General features: G+C 39.8%; 2 protein-coding genes across 4 annotated transcripts in view; one reads left to right on the top strand and one right to left on the bottom strand.

Moving 5' to 3' along the window:
• Positions 1-16,779, top strand: part of CD244 (CD244 molecule) — a 28,278-nt gene extending 11,499 nt beyond the window's left edge. For 2 of the 3 annotated variants that reach the window (XM_020980214.2, XM_078156218.1), the window contains 4 exons: positions 2,960-3,025; positions 4,097-4,162; positions 5,336-5,395; positions 7,177-16,779. In XM_020980214.2, coding sequence (XP_020835873.1) covers positions 2,960-3,025; positions 4,097-4,162; positions 5,336-5,395; positions 7,177-7,236 — 252 coding nt within the window. In that variant the 3' untranslated portion in view covers positions 7,237-16,779. The remainder of the gene's footprint in view (positions 1-2,959; positions 3,026-4,096; positions 4,163-5,335; positions 5,396-7,176) is intronic. The other variant, XM_078156217.1, reaches the window with a different exon arrangement.
• The window catches only part of LOC110203752 (T-lymphocyte surface antigen Ly-9), a 39,353-nt gene continuing 33,900 nt past the window's right edge, over positions 11,417-16,869 (bottom strand). The window contains exons 9-10 of the mRNA XM_020980218.2: positions 16,134-16,205; positions 11,417-12,169 (exon numbers count right to left, since the gene is read on the bottom strand). Coding sequence (XP_020835877.1) covers positions 12,065-12,169; positions 16,134-16,205 — 177 coding nt within the window. The 3' untranslated portion in view covers positions 11,417-12,064. The remainder of the gene's footprint in view (positions 12,170-16,133; positions 16,206-16,869) is intronic.

Here is a 16,869-nt window from a genome sequence, read left to right as displayed (position 1 = left end):
AAGAAAGAACGAAAAATTTAAAGGAGAAAAGCTCTGTATTCATGGGATACATGTCAATCTCTGGTGGGAAGGGCTTGAGGCCTCTCCTCTTACATCATTTTTTTTTTTTACTGGAACAGCAGTTAGGCAGGAGAAAGCTGGAGCCCAAGAACAAGACCCTGGTTGTTTTATACCAGAACACATTTATCTACACAACCAATCAACAGTTTGTATCCTCACCAGATGGTTTGGTAGCAAACCATAACCAGTTACAGAATGTCTATGTGTGTTCCAAATTGGGGATCAGGGCACTTTTATACCCACCATGATACCGTTCTGGAAGGAGGTTCCTTAATCTCTTCCACATTGGGGATTTTATCAATCCAACCCCATCTTTTTTTTTTTAGTATCAAGAAAATTTATCATAAAGAAAGTCCAGAGGATTTAGATGTTTCTGGCCAGAAGCGGGCTCCACCCCTCTTCAGGAGGGGTGGGCCCTGAGTGCAAGGGCAAGTGTGCTTTTATGCAGTTGAACTCAGTGCGAAACCTCCCAGGCCTTGATTGGTCCATCCCTTCCCAGGTTACACCTTTCCTTCCATGTTTCCCCTTGATATGCTCAAGCATGTTCCCCCTCCCTTGGTCATACGTCCCACGACTCGTTAATGAGGCTCTAATTTTATGCGGGGTGTGTCAGATAATAGTAATGAAGTTCATTAAACAGGCGCACTAACATTTTTCAGGTGTCCTCAGGTTGACCTGAACTGGTCTGAGCTGGCTCCACCCTTATCTTGATTTTGGGATCTTTTTGGAACAATCTACTCACTTTGTATTGGCTAAGCCCGAGGCCACCTGCAGTGTACTACTTCCTGGAGCTGCGGTTCTTTAAATCTCTGCATTATTCTACCTGTGGAAACATAAGCCCTTCTAATTCTTAACAATTCTCTCCTCTTCTCAATAAGAATTATGTTTCCACACTTTTTGTTCCTGTTGTCTTTCCTCAAAGCGTAGTTCGCATTCTTCATCAGAGGAGGAGGAATGATCATTAACTCTCTCAATCATCATCCTACCTCCACCTGATCCTGTTACCTGAATTCCCATAGCCCGTTCTATTGCCTACCCCATCTTTTCAATGTACAGGGTCTAAAGTGGGTTTTTTAATTCAGTGGCTATCCTCTTCTGCACACTATTAGCCATTTGGGGGTAGCAGTGGCTCTAGAGTTATCTTATCTTTCTAGTTTCACTAATAAGGGCGTAATTCAGAGAAAAGTCTTGGCTACTTCCCGTTTGCTATATTGGGGCCCAAGAATCTCAGCCTTTGTTGAGTCAGTGTCTCACACCCCAGATGTTCAACCTTTGGCGAGCAGGTACAGGCTATCATGCAACTCAGTAGGTTACTCAAAAGCTACAGTTTCTGAAAATGCCAGGAGAGGATTAGTATCCTGGGTTTAGCCAGGTACTGATAGTTATTTGACAACTAATGATTCATATCACAGCTAATAAGAAAGAAAAAACATCTGGTGTGTGTGTATGCTTGTGTGTGTGTGTGTGTGTGTGTGTTAGAAGTGGGGTGCGAGGTGAAATAAACACAAAATCTTGTCTAGCTCTAAATCAATATGGGAGTTTCCTGCAAAACCACTCAGCCAAGCAATTTCCATCATGTATGGGTACTTGGGTGACATATTTTCCAAGATACAATCACTATATCCCTTACACAAGAGATATTTTCTTAGGCAGCCATTTTGCTCTGGGGGCAAAAGGTCTCCTGGAAGGAGAAAACTCCAGTTCCTATTTTTTTCACTACTTGAGCCCGTATCACTGAACTAAATGTATGAATTGCCCCAAACAGGAATCACTCAATGGCACCAAATGTCTGTTCTTTCCTGTGCTTCTAGGTAAGGCTCTTTTGAGGAGCCTAGGAGAGAACAAGGCCATTTCAAATAGGAGCAGAGAATGGCTTATCAGAACTGAGGGAAAATTCCCTTAACTAGACCTTGGACTATCTGAAAAATGGGAGCCTTCCTCTTCTTTCCTTATTTCTCAAACTGTCATATCCCTGATTCTGACATTTGGAATTTGAAAATGCTGATTAGTTGTTTGTTTGGTTTTTTTTTTGTTGTTTGCCTTCTCTTTTCCCTTCTTTGCATTGTATCTTTGCTGCCACCAGCTGGAGCTATGATTACACAGGAAGTCAGCAAGCATCTGCTCTCAACTCCCAAGTAAAAACCACCATTGTCATATGATATAGTTAGAGTCATCTGTGACCTTTAAATACTATCTAGTACAGCCCCCTCATTTCACAGATGGGAAGCCATATAGAGGTATATATAAAATAAATAGAACATTTTTGGGGAGTGGTAGGGAGGCATTAGTAGCTGGTGGAAGGGAGGATCAGGAAAGGCTTCATGTAAATGGAGGTGATTGAAATGAGTCTTGAAAGAAAGTCCAGGAAACAGTAGTGAGAAAATAATCAGTACATCGGTACCAAGGCGTGAAGATAGAAGATGGAGTGTCATGCATGAGTAACAGTATAAAGGTTACTTTGAGTGGACCAAAGAGTGCATGAAGAGGAGTAATGTGTCATAAGGAAGGGAAAGTAAGTTGGCAGTAGGTTGTGAAGGTGTTTAAATGCCCATCACAGTAGTTTGTATTTAATGGTAGAGATAAAGGGAAGCCACTGCCTGACTCAAGCTTTGGTAGCTGTGCAGAGGGTGAATTGGAATAGGGGAGAGGTTTAAAAGGGAGATCAATTAGGAGGCCATTGTAAGGGTTAGTATAACAGTCCAAGAAAGAGGAGATAAAAACTTGAACTAGGCTAGGGATATTTGTGAGTAGCGAGAAAGGGATATAGAGGAGAGATGTTATAGAGGTAGAAATGACAATATTTGGTAACTGTTTGGCTATGCGAGTCAGGAACTGAGTATAACATTGAGCTTGAAATGCATGGATTGTGATGCTCTACTTATTTCCTTTTCTCGTATAGGCGCAGAATCATTGTGAAACAGAAGAAGGAAACACCTTATATTCTGTGGTCCAATTTCCAGAACAGGTACATTTCCAACTTCTCAGATAATTCAGGAAAGTCCCACAGGAGTCTATATGAGTTAGGGGTGTGCTGGAGACAGCTCTGATTGACTTAGCAGCAAATGCTCATATCGCTTTATAAATACAATAGTGTAATAGATATCAGGAGTAATAATCAGTGTAATAATATCAAGAGTATAATAGAAGGCTCATGGAATGAAGTCATCACTAGATAATACCTGGTGACTATAGTCGAATAATAATAATAATAACAATAACTGGCATTTGCATATCACTTTAAGGTTTGCAAAATGCTTTACATCTATTATCTCATTTGAGCCTCATAACACCCTTGTACATGATATGTGTGGAATGACCAGACCTCAGATGGAAGAACAGAATCTTGGAAAGTCTAATTGGTCTCAAGCTTATTTGACTCCAGCTATGTTGGTATACTATTTTTTTTAAAGGCACTGAGATGTAGTAGCAAGAGCTTAGAATCAGAAAGCTTGGGTTCAAGTCTCAGATCTAATGCTAGTTGTGTGACTTAAATTAGGTGTGTCACTTAAACTTTCTGTGCCTGTTTCCTCATCTTTTAGATAAGGATGTTTCTGCTACTGATCTTGCAGGGTTGTTGTGAGAAAATGGCTCACAACTCCCAAACATAATTGTTGACTTAAGAATTTCACAACAGGATAGTCTGGGAAGGTGCAAGAGAGAAAGTCATCTCTCTCCAATAGCAACTGAATAGAATTTTCCCACTGTTAAAAAGTCTTGAGAGATGTTCAGTGATGAGAAAACCAAAGTTCAGAGAGAGGAAGCTATTTAGCTAAGTGGTAGGGCTAGGACTAGAAGATCTGACTCTCAGTCCAGTGCTTATGCTTTTGGTGAAGTTTTTCTCTGTCATCCTGGACTCCCCCTTTCTCTCTCTCACTGTAACCATTTTACTAAAATCTTGCACAGGGCAGGTGCTTAATCATTCAAGGGAAGGTAAAAGGTTCTCATCTGCTTGAGTCGGAGTATGGTAAAGATCGCCTTTCCACATCATTGTCAGCACCATTTCATTTGTAATGACTTTATCTTTTCCTACCACTAGCTTCCTGCTTCCAGTCCTGCTAGTCAAGATAAAACAGTGTATTCATCAGTACAATCCTGCAAGCATGTAAGTCTCCTCCTCCAAGATGAGCATTTAAATGTTTATATTTGTATGAGCGCGCATGTCTATATCCATATGTGGGTATTCAGAAGATAAATGCATGCTTGTCTTTATGTGAATGTGTATGAGTTTGTGTGTTTAAGAGTGGGGTGTACATGTGGTGTGGAGAATTGTCCTCCCCTGGCTCGGGGCTATGGGTGTGGCTCTGGCCCATGCTGTCCTGAGTGTACCTGTTAAATAGCTGGAACTCTGATATTAAATACCTATTGTTTAGAATTGATGGGTAAACAAGAGATGGGGGTCTTTTTAGTTCCTCTAGGAAAGACAGGGAAAATCAAAGCAGAATCCTCCCAAGTGGGAGAGAAAATACGGAGAAAGAGAGGGAATATTTAGTTCAGTACAACCGGGACATCAGAAGATAACTCTTTTGTGGATAGCTAGGGGGGACTTAGTGTAGTTCAGCCTGCCTAGACGGGGAGTAGACTCTAGGGATAAGATCAAAGACATAGTAGGCAAAGGTGATACCAAGGAGATCAGCAGAAGTGACCCAAACTCAAATCCTCAGAGAATCAGGCAGAAAGACCATAGACATGGATAAGTTTGGTCCAGAAGGAGAAATCTCAATATGATTTGTCTCATGCTGGACAAAGCTGGGTGGTCTCTGTGCTGCTAATTATCTGTTTCCGCACAGTTGTCCTCTCCTCTCTTCTCCTCATGTGTGGTTCAATTGTTCTGATATATTTAAAAGGACTAGTCTAAGTGTGTATTGCTGTCAGAGGGAGATAAGAGATGGAAGGTAAGATCAAGCTATGTCCTCAAGACTGCAGCCAGCCACATATAGGAGCCTCAGACTCTGGGGTTAGGGCAATGAAAGAGGGATGCCCACTTCCTTCCTCATGTATACATTCACCATTATCTGGAGTCAGATCTATGTCTAGAGAGGAGATGCTATATGGTATTCCTTGCTCTCTCTGGAGATCACAAAGCAATATTGTTTATACCCTAAGGAAAAGATGCTGGGGGAGCTGACTGCAGACTATGGGACCTTTCATGCTTCTTGAAATATCTGTTCCCTCTGGGTGGGTCCAAGTTCATCATAACTTAGCGCTACCCTATAGTAGCAGTGGCAACTACATCTCTCAATTTTGGGCTGACTTCTCTCTCCCTCTGGATTTTCAGCAGCCTTTTTCCAAGCAAGTGAGCCCCAACTCATCCCACTCAGCTACCATCTATCAAGAGGTAAGCTACAAAATTGCCTTCTGAATATATTGGCTCCCCACATCCAGCAAACCTCTTCTCTTTGGTACACTTCAGCTTGAGAAAAAGCATAGATGTCACTGATTAACTGTCTATACAGCCTAGGGAGCTGTCCATAGAGCCCATTTCAAGTGGACAAGATTGAAGCATACTGCAAATAAGTGCTTCCTTAGGGTCAATTAGTGAACTGGTTAGGATCTAGGAGACCTGAATCCACAGCAGCCTGATGATTTAGTCCTCAAAGGACAGAATTTATTGGGCCACAGATGGGCCATTCCCTGTTCAAATGTGCCTAAGGAGCTAATTTTGCCTTTTTGGTTAACACTCAAAACGTCATATAGGGATTTGTGTAATAGAGCACATGGTTTGCTCAGTGGGTTAAACTATGATGCTAACAGGGCTAGGGTCACTGGTTTGATTTTCATTAGGGAGTTGGTAAACCCTATTGATGGATAGAGACTGTAAATCCTAACCATAAGGCAATTTTCTTATAAAATCATGCCACAGGTTGCAAGGCAGGCTGGGTGAGACTACCTGGCTCACATAGGATAAACTATGGTATTATCGTCATTGCTACCAAGGCTATAATTAAAACAATGTGCCCCTGGAGCAGTGCCTGGCAAATAAATGGTTTTTTCCCCCCATTCATTCTTTTGTTAGTGAACAAGATCTCCTGCCTTGTTTCTTTTTTCCCTTCCCTCAGGCAGAAGTGACTTTTGGAATTCTGTACTGGGCTATGCCTCTAATCTGACCCACATAAACTGTTGTTTGAATTGGGAAATTGTGCCCAAGGATGGAGATCTTAGCTCCTCCAAGGGGTGACCATGAAGAAGCCCTTCTCCTCCAAAAGCATAGAATCAGTGAACAGCAGCTTCCTGGATATAAGGCACTCAAAGCTTCATATTAGCCTTTAGATACTGGAGTGGTTTGCCATTTCCTTCTTCAGCTCTTTTTACAACTGAAGAAATTGAGGCAAATAAGGTTAAGTGATTTGCCCAGGGTCACACAGCTAGTAAGTGTCTGAAGTAGGATTTGAACTCAGGTCTTCCTGACTCCAGGCTCAGCATTCCATCCACTGTACTACCACCACCACCACCACCACCACTGTGTAGCACTTACTATATGCCAGGCACTGTGCTCAACACAGGGTTTGCAAATATATGTACATATTATATATAAATAAATATGCATATGCTTTTTTCTACATATCTATATATCTGTCTATATACATGTACTTCTAGATTTCTGTCTATAAAATGTCTCTATTCCTATCTGTATATTTGTCTATATTCTGATGTATGCAGAATATATACACGTCGATACATTTATACATATATGTGTATGTGTATGTATATACATACATATATGTGTACACACACACACACACATATGTATTTAGAGAAGGGAGACAGAGACAGAGAGACAGAGACCAAGAGAGCATCAGTCCTGCCCTCAAAGACCTTATATTCTAATATGGGAAAACAACGCAGAAAGGGAATGGTGACTGGAGTGGGGAGTGTTCTGGGGAGGTGGAAAGTGTATGTGGGGAAAAGGGAGAGGTAGAGATCCAAAGATGAATGGATTAACTTTCCCAGGGACTGAAGCCTGGATTCTGGAGGACTTGGTGTGGAGGTTCAGGTATCAGGCCCTATATGGAAGGTTCTGTATCACCAATCAGAAGTGCAGGAGTATGATAGCTTGGACATGGCCAGGATGTAGGTCTGATGGTAGGAACTGAATGAATGCCACTGCTTCTTCCTCAGGTCCAGAGACCCAAACGACTGTCCTATAAGGAGCTGGAGGTGTTCCACATCTATTCCTAGTAAGGGGAGCTACTGTCCAAAATGAACATACTATTGAAGCATTTTGAGGGCTAGGAGATTTGTTAACAAGAACAGCTCAGATTTTTATAGCTCTTGCAGGGTTACAAAGCTCTCTCTTCACAACAACCACATTATGAAAGGAGTGCAAGGATTGCTCAAATATTCCAACAATTTGAGATCTCATCGATGTGGACATTCTCTCCGGTGATGTGGATCACTATTCCTTTTTGCTGCCTATCTTGTATGGTACTTTTCCATGTCAGCCCATAAGTTAATATCAGAGGATTCATCTCACATGCTGGAAGCCTTCCTAGATTTCTTCTCACGTCACAAGAATACAGATAGAGCACCCAGACTATAACCCTATTATCCCCTCACTTTTGCCATATGCCTAACCCATGTTCCTTTTCAATCATAAACTTCCTCGTTGACGTCTTTCATTCTAATTCTTTTATACAGTATTTTATTCTATGTTGCAGCCTGGTCAAACACACCATGCACTTCTCCACTGCCCTCTGGTCAATAATCATTTATTAATTCTTCAAGGGCTGTAGCATTCTGTGACTTAGAGCCATACAACAACATTATTAGTATGAGTGTTGCTTTTAAGAAGATGGATCTTTGTTTCTGTGAATATTTACAGATGAGCAAACCAAGCCTCAAAGGGGCTAAATGACTTGCCCATGGTCACACAGCAAACAACTATCAGAGTCAGATCTCATGATTCTATATCTCTTCCAAGCCTTGATCAGTGGTATCTGGAATAAAAATATGATTTAAGTACCTGTGTCCACTTTGGGGGCTGAAAGAATTGCCAGCACTAGATAATTCACCAAAGAGTTTGAGATAGTTCCCCCCACCAACATGCATAGCTCTAGCCTTTATTCAAGGCTTATGTTACCTAGACTTTATGATTGTTCTGGAAGGTTATTGCTAACATTCATCATGGGAGAAAGTGATGGCAGGCACTGTTCTCTGCCTCACAGGTAGAAATACTAAGGCATAGACAGGTAATTTTACTGAAAGTCGCATGGCAAATCATTGAATATAAAGATGTTCATTTTCTTAGATTCTAATGAATCTACAAGTATGTATTAAGCACTTATTACATATCAGACACTGCTAAATGCTGAGTACAAACACAAAATTAGTTTCTGCCCTCAAGGAGTTTATATATTAATGTGTGAAAAAATATAAATAAATAGGGACATACATTTCCTCATTGATATTTTTTACTCTGATTCTTTTATAAGGTTAGACAAAATAGATGCAGAAGAAAATGGAGTTCTTAACATTTTTTATGTCATGAGCCCCTTTGGCAGGCTGGTGAAGCCTATGAACCCTTTTTCATGTTTTTAAATGCATAAAATAAAATAGATTACAAAGGAAACCAATTGTGTTGAAGTACAGTTAGCAACACTTTTTTTTTTAAAGCCAAGTTCACAGACGCCAGGTTCAGAACCATGGAACAAAAAGAACATCACCTTAGAGGGAAACTCTGAAATGGTTGGGGGTAGGCTAGTATAGGGAAGGCTGACTGCAGGAGGTAGCATTTGAGCTTAGCATTGAAAGAAGTAAGGGACATCAAGAGGCAAGATTGAATATTCTAGGCCTGCAGGATTGTCACTGCAGGGACATGGAGGCAGGAGATGAAGTGTTAGCAAGTAGGCTGGCATTTTTGGACCATAGAATGCATGAAAGGGAGTATAGTATGACAAGACTAGAAAGGAAGGAAGAAGCCAGCATGTGAAATTCCCTTAAAAATTCCCCAAAGAAGATTTTATATTTGATCCTGGAGGTAATAGGAAACCATTGAAGTTAATTAGATATGGAGGTGGCATGGTTAGACCTATACTTGGTGGTAGTGCCTTTAACAGTAAAAGGGAAGGGGCAGCTAGGTGGCATAATGGATAGAGCACTAGCCCTGGAGTCAAGAGGACCTGAGTTCAAATTCAGCCTCAGACACTTACTAGCTGGGTGACCTTGGACAAGTCACTTAACCCTGATTGCCTCCAAAAAAGTAGTAATAGGGAAGTTGAAAAGAGGGGATGGTTTGAGGAAAAGAAAATGTTGTCTCTAGAATATATTGAGCTCATGACACCTATGAGATATCTAATTTGAAATGTCCAATAGATAGTTGGAGATACTGGACTGGAGTTTGGAGGAGAGACCAATTTGCTATTTCCCCTGCTCCCAATATAATTAACTCTACTACACCTATACAGGTTGTTCTTAAAAAAATTATGATAGCTGTTATTTATATAGATTTTTCAGTTTATGAAGCATTTTACACTATCTCATTTGAGCCTTACAATAACCATCTCACGTAGATTAGACAAGTATTATTATTTCCATCTTAAAGATGAGGAAACTGGGACCCAGAGAGGTTAATTTATTTATCTAAAGTCACACGCTGCTAAGTTCATAGATCAAAAATCATTGATTTAGATTGGAAAAGGAATTTAAAGCTTATTTGGTATAACCTCCTTTGTTTTACAAATGATATATGAGGTCCAATGAGATTAGAGAATTGTCCGAGTTCTTGTAGACAGTAAGTAGCAGCTATTGAATTTGAAACTCATTTTCCCCCAAATCCAGTGGGATTTGAACCCAGGTCTCCTCTGACTCCAAATCTACTATATGCAGTAGGAAGGGGGAAATGTATTCAATTAATGAGTCCTCTTCTCTGTTTGCAAAAATGTCTTTAAAATTGAGGAAATAGCCTGTGTGTATATGTGTGTGTGTGTAATGTGTACTTCAAAGCAACGAATAAGATTGACAGGTCAGTTCCATGCTAAAGCATTTTTCTTTTTCTTTTTTAAAAACAATATTTTATTTGTCTTAATTACACCTAAATTTTTTTTTAATATTTGACTTAAAAATTTTTGAGTTCCAAATTCTATCCTCTGCTCCCTTCTCATTGAGAAGGTAAGTAATTTGACACGGGTTATACATATGCAGTCATGCAAAACACTCCCATTTAGTAATGTTGTGAAAGAAAATGCAGACCAAAAAAAACACCCAAACAAAAAATAAGAAAAATAAAGAAAGTTATAAAAAAGTATGCTTTGATCTGCATTCAGACTCCAGTAAATTCTTTCTCTGGAGGTGGATAGCATTTTTCATCATTAGTCCTTTGGAATTGTCTTAGATCATTGTATTGTTGAAAATAGCTAAGTCACTCATAGTAAACCATCATACAGTATTGCTGTTACTGTGTATAGTGTTCTCCTGAATCTGCTAATTTCACTTTGCGTCAGTTCATGTAAGTTTTTCCAGGTTTGGTCAAACATTTTTCTAATGCAGTCAAGGTCTTGCATTTGTTCATACATAGATAAAAAACTATTCTACCTTCAAACTATGTCACCCAGTCACAAGGAGAACCAGGGAAGGGGGAGTTTAGATGGCTCAATGCCAAGTCATCAGTACTACTGGGAATAGAAAAACACGTGGCATAGTGATGCTGGGTCAACAGTATCTTTTTTTTTGTTAACACATCAACTTAGAATCTGTTTTCAATTTTCTTGGGTTTTAGTTTATTTAGACTTTTCATGATAGGTTAATAGGATTTAGAGCTCAAAGGAAGCTTAGAGATTACTTAGTCCAAATTCCTCATTTTACAGATAAGCAAACCAAGGCCCAAGAAAGTTAAATGTAACAATTGTTTAATGGATACCTGCAAGAAAATGGTCTGTTCTGGGTACCTCTTTAAGCAAGCTGGATTTTATAGTTTTGCTTCATCTTGCTAGCCAAGAAGTTCCTTGTGAAGCAAATAGGGAAGAGAGATTCTGGCCTGTGACTGAGGTGGTTGTGCAGAGCAGACCTGGGGAACCATAGCATGGCAGATTAATAACAATTAGCATCAGCAGTTTCTGAGATGCAGTTTCTCTTGCCAGGCTATGGGAAAAGGAAGGCAAGGGAAAGGACATAGTCATAGGTGAACAGACTACTCTGATTGATGGTAGTAGATCAAAATTGAATTATTCTTATTCCTCTCCTACTAAAAGGAATGGAATATTTCTTTATTTTACTATAAATTATGTTTTGCTGAACTAGTTTTACTTCTCATAAACATCTGTGATTGATCTAGATGTGCATTTCCTGGAATGCAATGGTTCATGGCATGAGTGTGCAATGGACAGCTCCGACTGGGACACAGGAAAAGATAGATATCAATCAGTCAGTTTACAAGAAAAACTTTATTAAGGGCTTACTATGTGCAAGGCATTGTGCTAGTTTATGGATACAAAGAAAAAAAAACAGGGGCTCACATTCTAATGGGAGAGATGACACGCAAATAAGTATGTACAAACAAGATATATTTCTCTATATAGACATGCTTATAAATATATAGATATATCTATCTATGTGTATATGTACTATCTATCTATCTATCTATCTATATATATATATAGAGAGAGAGAGACAGAGAGTAATTTATAGTTTATTTCAGAAGAAAGGGATGGGGAGTGTTGGGAAAGGCCTATTGCAGAAAGGAGAATCAGAATTGTCTGAAGGAAAAGAGAAAACAAGAAGGTAGAGGAAAGAAGAGATTCCAGGCATGGGGAACATCTTACTGTGGAGATAAAATTCACAATCCCAGCCTGTCATTAGAGAAAATTCTAAGGGATCAATTAAAAAGAACCTGAGTCTCTCTGTCTACCCTTCAGACCAGTATCTTGGCCCAGACACTGTTTGCTCTGAGAGCAAAAGTGAGAGAACTCAGAATATGTGTAGAGTAATGTAGGGAAATGCCAGAATCTTCCCATGTGCAGAGATATTCATCCTCGAATCATCCATATTCCAATAAGGCCCTGCTTTCTCTTTGTTATCCACAGTCAGAAGATGGGGTAGGCAGTGACTCTCCTGTTGAGGTGAAATTTTCATAGAGAGAGGCCTCTGGAGACTCAGTGTCACTTTTTAGTGATCTCACCTATTTGGAAGGTTTCACACAAAGATTTTATTTTTTATTTTTATTTTTTAATAGTATTTTATTTTATTTTATTTTATTTATTTTGGTGAGGCAATCAGCTTTAAGTGACTTGTCCAGGGTCACACAGCTAGTAAGTGTCAAGTGTCTGAGGGTGTATTTGAACTCAGGTCTTCCTGATTCCAAAGACAGAGCTCTATCCACTGCACCATCTTGTTGTCCTTTAGTATTTTATTTTTTTCCAACTACATGTAAAGATAGTTTTCAACATTCATTTTTTGTTTCTGTGGTTTTTTTTGGTTGGGCAATGGGGGTTAAGTGACTTGCCCAGGGTCACACAGCTAGTAAGTGTTACATGTCTGAGGCCGGATTTGAACTCAGGTCCTTCTGCATCCAGGGCCGGTGCTCTATCCACTGTGCCACCTAGCTGCCCCCTAACATTCATTTTTTAAACAAGATTTTCAGTTCCAAATTTTTCTTCCTTCTTTTCTCCCTCCAAGATGGCAAGCAATCTGATATAAGTTATACATTACACAAAGATGTTTAACCTAAATGGAGTTTCAAAAAGTAATACACCATGCTATAGTGGGACTTTAAAAACAAAGACAGTCATTTGATTTATGGGAAATACATGATAAGAGGGAAGCCCAGAAGTGGACACACAGAGGCATACAACACTACACAAGAGAAAGGGCGTATAAAATGAGCTTGCACTACGAGTTTGTGGTTTCCTAGATCCAGGGGCAGCACAGAGGGAAGTCAGAAAGATCTGAGAGAGCCTCTCATGACCACTAGATTCCAGGTTTTGTTTGGTTACTAGCCAGGAAGTAAATTTTATTTCTGTAAGAATTGATGTGGTGATCACCAATGAAGAAATGGTTCCCTTTCTAGTAGTATAACTTTGAAATTGCGGGAATGCTTGATAACTCTTTACTGCAAATAGCCTTTGGGCTGGGCTGTTCTCTTGCCACAAATGAATTAGTACTTAGATTTAATAGGAGTGGGTGCAGTTGATCGTGGGTAGAGATTTTAGAATTTTCCTGGAGTACCTGAGCTTAGTCATGTGGGAATTTTAATGTCATACCACTTATTTTTAATTTCATTCAATGAAAATGCTCTGATCTATAATATTAATGGATGAATTTTATTAAGTCCTGTGAAGTGGATCTAATTCTAACAAAGAGATTATGGTAATCTTCAATTTTTGCTCTCTAGATTAAAGGAGATGAGGTAGAACCTGGGTTGAATTTTAAAGGGACTAGGAAGATCACTTCTTCTGATCATCAGGTTTCTAGTTTTGTTTGGTGACTGGCCAGGAAGTAAATTCTATTTTTATAATAGCTGGTGTGGAGATCATCATCTGCCATGAAGAAATTGTTTCTTTTCTACTTCAAAAACTTTGATATTGGAGTGATACTTGATTACTCCCCACTGCAAATGGCCTTTGTGCTGGGCTATTCTCTTGGCATAAGTGATGCTTATGTCACTTAGATTTTAACTGGGGGAAGGGTTGCAGTTAATTAGGGGCAGGGAAGGGAGTGGAGACTTCAGAAGTTTCTGGAGTGACATGGCTCATCATTTGGGAGTTTTAATGTCATACCATTTACCTTTAATTCCATTCAATAAAAGTGCTCTAATCTATAATATGAGTGGATGAATCTTTTTATGTTCTGTGAAGTGAAGAAAGAGATTACAATCTGGGAATGGGAATGCTTCACAGAAAAGACTTGTCTTGGGAATGGAGCACAAATCAGAAAGATTATGATAACTTCATTTTTTGCTCCCTAGTCTAAAGGAGATGAGATAGAACCTGGGTTGATTTCTAAATGCAGTAGAAAGCTGGGAGCTAAGGGCAACTCAGACTGGTTTGTTGCTTCTAGTTAAGTACCAATATGTACTAGTGAGTGAATAGTCACCATCTGGTAACTTAAGTAGAGTTCTGGATTTAAGGTCCAAGGTAAGATGGGTTCTGCCTCTCCATTATCTTTGCACAAGTGTGGGGGTAGAAGATAACTAAGATGCAAGTCCAGAGAGGTTAAGTGACTTGTTCAAGGTGTCATGCATTGACAGCCTGGATCTGAAGTCAGATCTTTGCATTCTCAATCCAGCAAGCTTTCCATCAAATCATAAGAAAAAGGTTCTTAGAAGGTGAAATGGAAAAAATGGTCGGGGGTAATAGTGACCAGAAAAGAGCTAAGGCTGAGTAGAGAAGCTCATGGGTGGGGGATTTAACTGATGCCATCAACTGATACTGGGACTACTGAGGGTGCAGCAGGGAGAAGAGACTACTGTGCTTTGGAGAAGGACATGATAGCTATGGGAGCCTGGGGAGTGGGGTTGGCAGCATAGAGCTGTGTAAGGGAAGAGGCCAGTCATGTGACTGGTACTGGAAGGGGATAGGAGATGGGAAGCAGTGTTTCTCCTCTTCCCTTGAAAAGGTCATCAGGACCCAGTTCTATTTGCCCTGTTTTGGTTCCTACTTTGCTTCTTGGTTTTCTAACTTTCTTCCATTATCCAAATGCTTTCCCTGTTTCAAAGCCTCAGACAAGTCTTTTCTCTTCTGTGGAGCATTCTCTGGTTACTTGATAATGTGAAAAGAACACCAAAGTATGGAAAAGAAAAAAAGGTGTTTATTCAAACCCAGGCTCCACTATCAGCTTGCAGTATAATTGGACAAATCTCTGTGGCCTTCAAATCCAAAATGAAAAGGTCAAGTTAGGTGATTTCTAAGGTGCCTTCCAGCTCTGACAAACCCATAATCCTCTCTCTTTCCTTGTATTCCCTTTGGCGCTAACATTGTAGATTAATCTACATTGCTCTGTTTCCCGTTAATTCCTGTAGTACTTGGACCATCACACTTTAATACTTTGTGGCGGCCTGTCATGAATCATCTTTTAATTTCACACGTCCAAGTCTTTTCTCCATAGTAAGATTGTAAATTCTTTTTGAGCAGGGATAGTGTCTTATGATTGTCTTGCTTCTATCTTGTACCTCAGGGACATAGCCATAGGGAAGGGGGTTAATGCAATAAACAGGAGAAGATAAAAACCTGGAGAAGCTTTCTTCTCCTGTCTGAACATATAACTGAGGTCAGGGGGAGGGGGAGGCAATCTTGGAGAAATAGAAAATAGGGAGTCCAGGGAGGCCCTAGGAAAACAGGAGCAAAGTGAACAAATAGCTGGTTTGAGGTCAGGTTGAAGCTAGTGAGTTAAAGGGGTGTTCCTCATACCTCTATTTAGGATTATTTACTTGGATTGTTCTTTGGAGGGAAGGTGATATAAAAACAGTGCTGGACATTGAAATTTGATAGAAGATGAAGCCTCTTTTATATGTAATCTTTCACTGAAGTCTCTCTTAAACATATATCCCAGTCATGCTAGAGCTAAGATTTATTATCAATGTCCAAATTAGCCAGCTAATTAATTTGGATATCAGCAGTGTTTATTGGCTAATGTGCTGTATCTGTTTGATAAATCAATATCCCGATGGGTTAGGATTAGGACTAGAATTAGATTTAGGCACAGATTTTTGGACACAGAGGTTTAACCCTTAGCAGAGGTGTGCCAGAGGCAGCTCTAATGAGTTTGTGGCATCCTAATTGCTCAATTTTTATTACAAGCACTTACATCTCAGAAATCACTACAATAAGGGCTTGACTTATTGTTTCGTTGATTGTCTAGACTTAAGAAGGTGTTAATAATGTAGATTAAACTTATGTTTTTCTGCCCTGCTGTTAAACATTTACCAGTGCACCCTGGTCTTTGGCCTCCTTTTCTAAATTTTGTGAGAAAAATAGATAATTCTGTCAATTTCTGCCTTTACCAATACCAGATATAAAGCAGGGCTGTCCTTCTAGGGTACATTGGTCACTGTAGGGCAGCTTTGAAAAGTCTGAAATCTCCAGTTAGTAAGGCCTATGAAGTGATCAGTTATTCATAAATTAGCATGAAGATATAAAATGTCTCACCGTTTGGGGTTTCTTCACCAGGCAGTAAATTGTATCTGGACTCTTGTGCTTCTGAGGATTTGGGGTCTCTCCCTATAAAATACCAACATCTAGCTTAGTTGCAGCTACCAAAACAGAGATCCAACACTGTCTCCTTATGTCAATGCACCAGGAATGAATCTGTCCACCAGGCTTGCAGATAGCTCCTGGAAGCTTCCTCATTGTTCCCACTAGAACTGTGAATGTATGCCCACAGAGGTATGGTTGTCCACAGGTTTCCAAATGACATTCTGATTTTTTGGAGAAGGGAAGATACTCAACTTCATCTCTAAACATTTGTACAGGCTGTTCCCCATGACTGTCATGTACTCTCTCCTAATAGAATCACTAGTTAGCCTCCTTCCAAGTTCAGCTCAAGGATCACTTCTTCCAGGAAGCCTGTCTTGATCTCCCCAGCTGCCCATGCCAGCTCCCTCTACCATGAAGCTACCTTGTATTTACCTTGCATATGTTTTGTATTTATTTAAATGTGTACATAATATTTCCCCTAAAAGAATGTAAGCTCCTTGAGGGCAAAGATTATTTTGTTTTTATCTTTCTGTCTTCAGTACCCAGACAATGCCTGGAAGATAGAAAGAGTTTAATAAAAGTTGTTGATTGAATGATTGATTGAGCCCAAGCCTCTCTGATCTTTACCCATTCTACTCTATTGTGGGCCAGTATGAATACTGATGTAAGGTAAGACACAGATCCTGGG

This window comes from Phascolarctos cinereus, unplaced genomic scaffold (genome assembly GCF_003287225.1).
Source record: "Phascolarctos cinereus isolate Bilbo 61053 unplaced genomic scaffold, phaCin_HiC Scaffold_5;HRSCAF=322, whole genome shotgun sequence".
Lineage (NCBI taxonomy): Eukaryota > Metazoa > Chordata > Mammalia > Diprotodontia > Phascolarctidae > Phascolarctos > Phascolarctos cinereus.
Note: the sequence above shows the minus strand (reverse complement) of the source record. Positions and strands in the feature narration are given on the sequence as shown.